Below are 11,147 nucleotides of genomic sequence, written 5' to 3' on the forward strand. Positions count from 1 at the left end.
AGCCCCAGGGCTCATATCAGACTCAACTCCCTTAGTTTTGCTGCCCAAGAAGCGAGGGCAGCAGGTATCAGGGACTCTCCTTGCCAGAAAATTATCTATAACTCATGGAGCATAAAGGGGTTTCTGAATGGAGAACCCAGGAATCCTACCTTCCAGCTGCCCCGCAGACTGTAAGCTCCTTTTTGACAGGGAATATGTCTATCAATTCTGTTATACTGCAGTCTCCCAAGAGCTTAATACAGTGCTTTGTGCAAATTAAGGGCTCAATAAATACGACTGGATTCTCTTCGCTTCTGTCCCGAGGGAGGGGAGACGGCAGCACAGCTACAGACCTGGCTAACAACCTTGCCTCACCTCTCCTATGCTCCAGCCCCAACCCTCTGTATCACTCTTGTCCCATCAGCCAAACTAGGAATAATAACGATAGCGAGCTCAATTCTCCCTGAGACCAGGTTTTCTCCCTGATAGTGAGTTTGGCCCTTGCAGAGGAACATTGATGTTTTTAAACCACAACAGAGCAACAAAGCATTTCTGCATCTTAGCTGAAATATATGCAGAATTCACTGTCTGGTCCCTTACTAGTCTGAAACAATCTTCCCTCACTAGAATTTATTGAGTGCTTATTGTATTCAGAGCACTGTATCGAGGACTTAGAAGAGTACAACAGAATTAGTAGATAAGGATCCCTGCTCTTCGGTAGTTTCCAATCTACACCTCCCAGGAGGCTGAACTTATGGAAAAGAGCCACTGTAGGCCTTGAGGGAATGGGATAATGGAATCTAATCATCTCGGCCAGGGCTGGATTTGGACCCATTTCACAGAGGGCAATATTCCACCTCCCATTTCCACAGCCCCAACCCTGCCATCCCGTTGGCAATCAACACTGTGCATCTCACACCTTTCCAATGGCCCAGCAAGACAATATTGATTGGGAAGGTGGATTGATCAGTTTCCTTATTTCTCCACACTTCCTTCAAATGCTAACCTCCTCCAGGAAGCCTTCCTTGATTAATCCAGCCCGATTCCTAACACTTTAATCGCTCCAGCAACTACTTAGCACTCACATAGAGCTCTGTAAATTTGTTTCTGCCTGTTTCCCCTTAGCGCTTATATGTAAAGATACATATCTTTATCGATCAAGCACATTTATCGAGCGCTTACTGTATGTTGACCACTGTACTAAGCACTTGGGAGAGTATGCTGTAATGGAGTCGGTAGATGTGTCCCCTGACCATAACGAGCTATTACAAATCACTTATTTATAGTAATGTTTATCCCTCTTTCTAGCTGTATGCTTATTGTAGGGGAGAGAACACTCCAACACAGTTGGTAGACACGTTTCCTGCCCACAGTGAGCTTACAGTCTAGAGGGGGAGACAGACATTAACGTAAATAAATAAATTAAAGTTCTGTACTTAAGTGCTGCGGGGCTGAGGGTGGGGTGAATAAAGGGAGCAAATCCAAGTACTAGGGTGAAGTAGAAGGGAGTGGGAGAAGAGGAAATGAGGACTTAGCTAGGGAAGGCCTCTTGGAGGAGATGAGCTTTCAATAAGGCTTTGAAGTGTGGGGAGAATGATGGCAGTAGTCTGTGTTTTCTCTTTCCTCTGTCTCACTTCCCCTGAGCCTCCATCAATCCTGCTGGCACATGAGATGAGTAGAGTTTGTTTCAGCCACAGGGTGGCCTGTGATTTATTTAGGAGGCTGGGGGTGAAGGGTTAATACGGTACAATTCCTCCTGCCCCAGATAAGACCCTCTCCCCAGCCCAGCCCAGCCCAGAAACATGACTTCATCCAGGCGGGAATAGGAATAATCAGAGCAGCCTGGAGGCTGCCGGTTCCCAGGCCCACCCGGAGGCCAGCCAAGCCCTCCCCTCCGCAGGAAGCAAAGCTTTTTCATGGCTGACGTCATGCTCCGAGCCTCCCCGCCCCAAGGGGTTTCCTTCACCCAGACAAACACCTTTGAACTTTTCCAGATGTGTCCACGAACATGCGGCTGAGGAATCTGCGAGGCTTCCAGTCTGCCAGGCCCCCTCCCACCTCATCAGCTAAAGACTTTGGGGAGGCAGGCCTGAGCTGCCTTCCTCAAGCAGGCCTCAGTTCCACTGCAGGTCAGGGAGCTGGCTGAGAAGCTGGGAGAGATCCAAACTCAATTCATCGGTGAATCGTATTTACTGAGCGCTTATTGTGTTCAGAGCACACTTGCGAGATTACAATACAACAGAGGTGGCAGACATATTCCCTGCCCACAAGGAGCTCCTCTCTGAGTCCTGTCTCCCTCCTCCCAATCATCTGCATTGGAAGCAAAGGGACAAAATGTCCGAGGTAGCAGGGCAAGATAAGTAGGGATAGTATTTATTAAGCACTTCCTCTGTACCGAGCACTGTGTTAAGTGCTGGGCAAACTACATGGGTGAGAATTAGACAGGGCCACTGGCTCTCAAGAGGGTCACAATCTAAAAAAGAAAGTGAGGAGAGGGTCCTGGGGGACAGATAAAAGGAAAGATGAAACAATAAAAACCATTGAAAATAAGATGAACAAATACAAAAAGCATGGGCTTGGGAGTCAGGACATCTTGGTTCTAATTCTGACTCCACCACCTGCCTGCTCTGTCATTCTAAAGAATTCCCTGTGCTTCAATTTCCTCATCTGTAAAATGGGGAACAACTACCTTTTCTCCCTCTCCCTTAGACTCTGAGCCTTCTGTGGGACAGGTCTGTGTCCAACCTGATTATCTTTCCTTTACCCCAGACCTTAGTACAATGCTTGGCACATAATATGAGTTTAATAAAAAGAACAATCATTATTCTTGTGGGTTCTAATCCTGGCTCCACCACTTGTCTGCTGTATGACCTTGAGCTAATCACGTAACTTATCTGTGTCCTGGTTCCCTCATCTGCAAAATGGGGAATCAATACCTGTTCTTCCTACTTACACTGTGAGCCCCGCATGGGACCTGATTATCTTGTATCTACCTCAGAGTTTAGTACGGTCCATGGCACAGAGTAAGTGCTTAACAAATACCACAATCATGCTTGTTCTTTGACAAGTCTGTTGGCTTTTTGATTCAGATGTCTAAGGGGTTCCAACTACTCTTGTTTGGAATATACCATGATCTGGCTTCTGCCCATAATAATAATAATAATGGTACTTACTAAGAATTTATTAGAGTAAGTGCTTAATAAGTACCATTATTAAGCATTTATGCTTAATAAGTACCATTATTAAGCACTTATTATATGCCGAGAACTGTACTAAGTGCTACCTCTAGGGAAAAAACAGTAAAAGGACTCAAGAGGAAGCAATGTATAACACTGCAAGTTTCCCTCCAGTTTCCTCTTCTCACTTTTGCCTCAGAATCCCCATCTGGACAATGGGCAAATAGAAACCAACACCAGAGCACTGATCTGGGGGTGGAAATCCTGTGTGGGAAATGCAATTCTGGAAACTCTTTCAGAATCTCCTCAGCTGGGCTGGACACGACCACCCCTCCCTCCCCCCAACACCCTGGGCCAAAACACACACACCTCCCCAGCCTGAAGAAAATGAATCCCTTTGGAGGATACTGCCAGGTGAAGGGGTCTGGTGATTTTGGAATTGATGTCAACTCCCAAGTGGGGCTTGGTTTGGAATAGGGGCCTATGAAAGAAAATCACAGTAAGCTCCTTCTCGAGACTGTTATGTTCCTCATGAGCAGGGAATGTGCCTGTTTATTATTTTATTGTACTCTCCCATATGCTTAATGATAATAATGATAATGGTGGTATTTGTTAAGCACTTACTATGTGCCAAGCACTGTTCTAAGCACTGGGGTAGATACAAGGTAATCAGGGTGTCCCACGTGGGGCTCACAGTCATAATCTCTATTTTACAGATGAAATAACTGAGGCACAGAGAAGTGAAATGACTTGCCCAAAGTCACACAGCTGATAAGTGGCGGAGCCAGGATTAGAACACATGACCTCTGACTCCCAAGCCTGTGCTCTTTCCACTAAGCCATACTGCTTAGTACAGTGCTCTGCACATGGTAAGCTCTCAATAAATTGACTGACTGACAATAGCCATTTGTCTGCAAAGGGAGAGGTTGATGAGTTCGAGATGAGGCCCAGGAGGTGGGTGGAGGTGAGGAGGTGGAGACTGTTCATAGGTGCATCCTGCCCCACCCATCTGAGCGTGCCAGGGAAGGCTTTATTGATAATAATAATAATAATGGTATTTGTTAATCACTAAGTATAGTGCCTGGCACATAGTAAGCGCTGGGATGGATACAAGCAAATTGAGTTGGATTCAGTCCCTGTCCCATGTGGGGCTCACAGTCTCATTCCCTGTTTTACAGCTGAGGGAACTGAAGCACAGAAAAGTGAAGTGACTTGCCCAAGGTCACAAAACAGACAAGTGGCAGTTCTGTGATTAGAACTCATGACCTTCTGACTCTATCCACTAGGCCATAGCTTTTAGTGAGCAATCTGAGCCCACCAAGCCGGCCTCTCCCCTGGGACCCAGTGATCACGCTCTCTTGAAGTGGCTGCCCCTCCTCAACATTGCTAACCGCTTCCCTTCTCCCAACCCTACACCCCGTTCTACTCGTGGGTTCCAATCAATTACTGGTATTTAGTAAGCACTTATTGTTTGCAGAGCTCTGCACTAAGCGCATGGGAGAGCACAGGATATGCTTTGCTGGGACAGCCATGAAAATAAGTCCTGGCCCACACGCTTGGGAACTGGAATGGAAAGAAGACAGCAGCCTCGATGGAAAGCTGCCAGGAAGCAGATGGAAATTGAATGCTCTCAGCTTCCGTCTGCTCTCTGAGCACTGGGCTTCAATGAGGGAAGATGGGGGACAGCAGGGGAAGGTAGAAGGGGCTAGAGGCGGGGAGGAAGGGGGCACGCACCCTTGTTGGTGGTTTACCCTGGCTGCCCTGAGCTGTACCTTGGAGTGGGGGAGGGGAGATGGGGATGTCCGCGTTAGTCAGCTGTCCCTGCTGCTGCTCCTGGACAAGTCGGCTATGTGTGGCAGGGATTCAAAGGGCGAGGCCCTCTACCCTCTGGAAGAAGCTGATAAAATTCTTTTCCCACTTTCTTTTTTGTTTCCTTCTCCGCACTGTCCCAGACAGGATATGGGCGTGGGGTCGACGGGCAAGCTCGAAGGACGCAGAGGAAGGGGAGGAAAGAATGTGAGAGAGAGTTGGGGTGGTGGTGGGTGGAGGGGCGGGGGGGCTTTCAGGGGTCCAATAAGCCTGAAAACAACCTCAGCCTGGACTCAGTCTGCAGGTCTCAAACCAGTGGATAACAAGGTCCAATTTTCCCTGGGTGCTCTGCCCTCTTGCAACCCACTCACCCTCTGAGTCTACATTACCTAGTGGATAGAGCAGGGGCCTGGGAGTCAGAAGGACCTGGATTTTAATCCTGACTCTGCCACTTGTCTGATGTGTGACCTTGGACAACTCACTTCACTTCTCTGGGCCTCAATTCCTTCATCTGCAAAATGGGAATTAAGAATGTGTGCCCTGTGTGGGACAGGGACTGTGTCGAAGCCAATTATCTTGTATCTTATACCTGCGCTTAGAACAATGCCTGACACATAGTAAGTGTTTAACAAATATCACAATTATTATTAGCCATGGCCTTTGGGCTACTCTTGCCATCTAGGAGTCTCACTTAAAGAGGGGAAAGGAGGAAAGAAAAGACCCTTTAGGCCACTTCACTGATGCAGAATTGTGGACACGCAAAGTTTCAAGGCAGGGACCTAGGTTCTAATCCTAGCTCCATCATTTGTCTATTGTGTGCCCTGGGCAAGTCACTTAGCTTCTCTGTGTTTCAGTTTCCTCATCTGTAAAATGGGGATTAAATCCTCCTCCCTCCTCCCTAGGCTGTGAACTGCATGTGGAACAGGGATTGTGTCCAACCTGATTATCTTGTACCTCTACTCCAGTGCTTACTTCAGTACTTGGCAAAGAGTACTTATCAAGTACCATAATTACTATAATAAAAACTGCTTGGATTTCTAAGGTGCCTTTCTTTTACTCAAAGACCTCAAAGTTGCATTACTAGACTCTGGACTGTAAGCCCCTCTAGACTGTATGCTCACTGTGGGCAGGGAATGTGTCTAACAACTCACTGGGTTATAATGTACTCTCTCAAGTGCTTAGTACAGTGCTCTGCACATATTAAGTGCTCAATAAATACAATTGATTGATTACATTTCACTGGCCCTCATGGCCTCCCTGAGAGGCAACTGCTCTTGTTCCCATTTCCCAGAAGGTGACGTTTACTTGTTCAACTTTTTTTTTTAATGGATTTTGTTAAGTGTTTACTATGTAGCAGAAACTTTACTAAGTGCTGGGGTAGATACAAGGTTGTACACAGTCCATGTCCCACGTGGGGCTCCCAGTACTTATCCCCATTTTACAGATAAGGTGACCGAGGCACAGAGAAATGAAGTCACTTGCCCCAGTTTATACAGAAGGGAAATTGGCAGAGCAGGGATTACAGCCCAAGGCCTCTGACTCTCAGACCTGTGCTCTATTCACTGCCACACTGTTTCTCAAAGCTGGGATCTGACTGTTGTATTATACCCTCCCAAGTGCTTAGTATCATGCTCTGCACAGACTAAGCGTTCATTAAATATGATTGACCAACTGACTGACATCCCAGTTCAGAGTCTATCCCTCCGAACTATGTGGAGTCCTGGGGTCCCACGTTTCTGTTCCAAGGTTTCTCTGCAGCCAAAAGGCAGAGCTGCCTCTGGGGAAGGAGCAGCTTGTTGGACCTGGCTTGTCAGTGAAAGGTCAGAGGGCACACGAGGTCTCGGGAGTCAGAGCCTGGGAGCGGGGACCCTATCTCCGCTCTGGCTCTTGGTCAGTCTCTGCGTAGAGCCAAAGGAGTCTGGAACATCTAACGGGAGGCTCAGAGGACAGCCAGCTCCTCCTCTAGGTGCCGGATCTACCCGAGTGCTTAGTTCAGTGTTCAGCACGCACAGTCAGCATACTAAGCTATCCCCCAAAAGTGAATCCTGGGCTCTCCCAAGCACGTAACACATTAAGCATGTATCTACTAACTCTATTATATTGTACTCTCCCAAGAGCTTAGAACTGTGCTCTGCACACCAAAAGCACTCAATAAATCCATCTATTAATTGATTAAACCACAATTATTACGATTGGGTGACTGAACTTCAACCGAGGCAGGGGACAGTTTCATTCCACATTTTCAAACAATCTAATCCTTTTGGTAAGCACTTACTTTGTGCCAAGTAGTGTTCTAAGCACTGGGGTATATAGGAGTTAACAGGTAGAATACAGTCCCTGTTCCAGAGGGACTCACAGTCTAAGTGGGAGAGGAAAGGGGTACTTAACTCCCATTTTAGAGATGAAGAAACTGAGGTCCAGAGAAGTTCTGTGACTCACCCAAGATCACTCAGCAAGCAGGTGACAGAGCTGGGATTAGAATCCAGATCCCCTGACTCCCAGGCTCATGCTCTTTCCACGAAGCCATATTATCTCCCTTCTGACCCCAGAGAGGGAAAGTGACCAGAGAGGTTAAGACCAGGGCCTGCCATTCTCTTTCTCCCTCCAGGTCTTTCAGAGAGCAGGAAGCTGAGGGGGTACCCCCAACCCCTTAATGTGTGGGGAATGGGGAGGGGTGTCACAACTGCCTCCTCTAAAATCTGGCAGGGCAAAACTTGGTTCTTTGCTGGGGTCTGAGGGGAGTCAGCAGAAATGAAGGACCACTAGAGAAGCAGTGTGGCCCAGTGAAGAGAGCAGGGGCCTGGAAGTCAGAAGGAGCTGGGCTCTAAACCCGGCTCTGCCAATTGCTTGCTGGCTGACCTTGGGCCAGTCACTTCACTTCTCTGCACCTCAGAAAAATGGAGCTCCCTGATCTGCCTCATATTTGGACAGTGAGCCCCATGTGGAACAGAGACTATGTCCAACCTAATGAGTTCAGACCTAACCCAGGGCTTAGAACAGTGTTTAACACATGGTAAGTGCTTAACAAATCCCAGAAAACAAAGACCGCTCCGAAATTGGGTTGGGGGCTGAACCAACCGGTGGTTGTTGTTGCAGGGAGGAAGAGCAGGGAAGTGTGTGTGTGTGTGTGCTGGGGGGGAGACACGAGGGGCTCCTGAAGTTCATTCCCATCTTTTGGGATAGAAGACCCCTGGGTCCCAGCTTTAGTTCAGATTGGCAGTTCCTCTCAATTCCAAACCCTTTCCAAGCCATGTCACTCTGCTTTCCTCCCCTCATCTCTGCTCCTGGGGCTGGCAGCCCGACCCTGGATCAGATTGTCACCTCCCTGCAGTCTGGGCAGGGAGAGGGTCCAGAGATGGTCCTGCCACCTCTAACTCCGGTTGAAGCAGCAACCACCCGATGCCCACCTGCCCTTGCTTGCCCCTAACTCTCTGAGCGCCCTTGCACCGGCCAGCTCGCCTCTCTTCAGCCTGGGCTCTCACGCAGGACTGGTCCAGCCGGTGGGCCTAGCCCAGGAGAGCCTCGGTGTTCCACCCCGAAGGGCCAGTATGGAGAAGGGCACCTGCCCCTGTGGCCAGTCCAGGGGGGCAGCCTCTCTCCCTGAGAGGCGGGTGCCCGGGCAAGCGGAGGGGCCAGTGGGCGAAAGGAAAGGAGAATACAACCGGCTAGAAAAACGGGCACAAAAAGTCTCCCATTCACCCCTCAGCTCAGTGCCCCCCTCTCCTTGGCTCGGCGCCCATCCGGACGCCCCCTTCCCCAGGCCGGTTTCCCCCATGCCAGGACCCCCGCCCGACTGGGCAATATACTCACGGAGGGCTCCGAGGATCCCGAGGACCAACCAGCAGAGCCCGGGCCCGCTGCGCTCGGCCCTGGGCAGCATCCTTGGGGCTGGAGCCGGAGCGCAGCTGGAAAGAGTCAAACTCTGTGCAGGCCGGCGCCGCCCCCACCCCCTCCGCCCGGGCGGTCGGCCTGGGGCTGGGCTTGGGGGCGGGCTGGGCTGGGCAGGGGCTGAGCTGGGACTGGACTACCTTTCTCCTCTCTCCCCACGCCCCTGCCCGGCTCTCGGTTCCTTTAGTGGGATGCAACCGGACCCTTCGAAGTAGTCGGTGTGCGCCCTAGGGGCTGGACTCCCGGCCTTATATAGTTAATGACCCTTCTTCCTGGAGCGCTTAGGGGCTTTTGTTCCCTTCCTTTTTCTCCCCCTCCCCGCTTTCCCCATTAAAAAACCCCCACCCTTTTAACCCTTTCGTTTCTCTGGGCCATCCCCCCTCCCCATGGCTCTCCAGTGTGTGTGTGTGTGTGTGTGTCTGTGTGTGTGTTTGGGCAGATCCCAAGTCTCTCTCCTGGAGGTCCAGGGGCAGGGGAGGTGGCCTGAGAAGGGTAGTTCTAGCCCTCTAGCAGAGACTCATTTTACTTGTAAAGGACTCTCTGAGTTAATCCATCAATTAATCAATCAATCCCTTTCTTCTCTCTCGCTCTCTCTCTCTCTCTCTCTCTCTCCCCCTCTCGACCCCAATTGACCTTATTTTTAAAGCATTCACATCCAGGCTGGGGCTCCCCTGGGTGTCTAACCAGCGAATCCTTCCTCCAAGGCCCTCCCCTCCCACCACACACAAACAAACACACAACACAACTCGGCCCAATCCTGCCCCTCTCGGTCAGCTGGAGCAGGGAAAGGAGCTGCCCACATCCTCCCTCGGGCCCGAAACACCCTCCCTCTTCATACCTCAGAGTCCACCACTCTCCTCATCTTCAGAGCCCTCTTAAAATCACTTCTCCTCCAAGTGGCCTTCCCCGACTAACCTTTCAACTCCTATTATTCCTCAATCAATCAACCACTTGTATGTATTAAGTGCTTACTGTGTGCAGAACACAGGATTTAGAGATTGGGAGAGAACAATACAGCAGAGTTGTTTGACATGGTCCCTGCCCACAGGAACTTACAGTTCTGGAGTTGGAGGAGACAGACAGTAAAATAAATTATGCATATGGAATAAGTGCTGAGGGACTGAGGGTGGGATAAATATCAAATGTTTGAAGAGTACACCTCAAGAAGGGAAGAGAGAAGTGAAAAAGAAAGGAGAGGGAGTAGGGTAAATGAAGGAGTAAGGGAAATCTTCAGCCTTGATCTCTTTCCTTCTCTGCCTCCTGGCATTTCCTCCGGCCTTCAAGACATCTCTACTTGGATGTCCTGCCAATACTTCAAACTTTACATGTCCAAAAAAGAACTCTTTATCTTCCCACTCAAACCCCGCCCTCCCCTTGACTTTCCCATCACTTTAGACAGCACCACCATCCTCCGTGTCTCACAAGCCCAGAACCTGGGCGTTCTACTTGACTCATCTCTTTCATTTAACCCACATATTCAGTATCACCAAATCCTGTCATTTCAACCTTCATAACTTCACTACAATCTGCCCTTCCCTCTCCATCCAAACTGCTACCCCATTAATCCAAACATTTATCCTACCCCACCTTGACTACTGCATCAGCCTCCTCGCTGACCTCCCTGCCTCCTGTTTCTCCTCACTCCAGGTCATATTTCACTCTGTTGTCTAGATCATTTTTCTACAAAAATGTTCAGTCCTCGTTTCTCCACCTGGTTAAGATCCTCCGGTGATTGCCCATTCAACTCCACATCAAGTAAAAACTCCTTACCATCAACTTCAAAGCACTCAATCACCTTGCCCCCTCCTTTCTTACCTTACTGCTCTCCTATTACAACCTAGCCCACAAAGTTCACTCCTCTACTGCCAACCTACTCACTGTATCTCAATCTTGCCTATCTCACCACCAACCTTTCTTCTCTGACCTGGAATGCCCTCCCTCTTCATATCTGACAATCTCTCTCTCCACCTTCAAAGCCTTCTTGAAGGCACATCTCCTTCAGGAGGCCTTGCCTGTCTAAACCCTCATTTCCTCTTCTCCTACTCCATTCTGCATTGTATTTGGATTTCAATTCTTCATTCACCCCTCCCACAACATTTACTCACATATTTATAATCTATATTAATGTCTGTCTCCCTCTCTAGACTGTAAATTCAGTTGTGGGTAGGGGACATGTCTACCTACTCTTATTTTGTATTCCTCCAAGCTCTTATTAGAGTGCTCTGCACATTGTAAGTCCTCAATAAATACAATTGAATGATTGATTGATTGATTGAAATGAGGGCTTAGTTGGGG

General features: G+C 49.1%; 1 protein-coding gene across 3 annotated transcripts in view; it reads right to left on the reverse strand.

The window, feature by feature from the left end:
- Window positions 1–9,103, reverse strand: part of CD34 (CD34 molecule) — a 36,267-nt gene extending 27,164 nt beyond the window's left edge. For all 3 annotated transcript variants that reach the window (XM_029069597.2, XM_029069596.2, XM_029069598.2), the window contains exon 1: window positions 8,775–9,103. In XM_029069597.2, coding sequence (XP_028925430.1) covers window positions 8,775–8,844 — 70 coding nt within the window. In that variant the 5' untranslated portion in view covers window positions 8,845–9,103. The remainder of the gene's footprint in view (window positions 1–8,774) is intronic.
- Between the last annotated feature and the right edge of the window lie 2,044 nt (window positions 9,104–11,147).

This window comes from Ornithorhynchus anatinus, chromosome 7, assembly GCF_004115215.2.
Source record: "Ornithorhynchus anatinus isolate Pmale09 chromosome 7, mOrnAna1.pri.v4, whole genome shotgun sequence".
Classification (NCBI taxonomy): Eukaryota; Metazoa; Chordata; class Mammalia; order Monotremata; family Ornithorhynchidae; genus Ornithorhynchus; species Ornithorhynchus anatinus.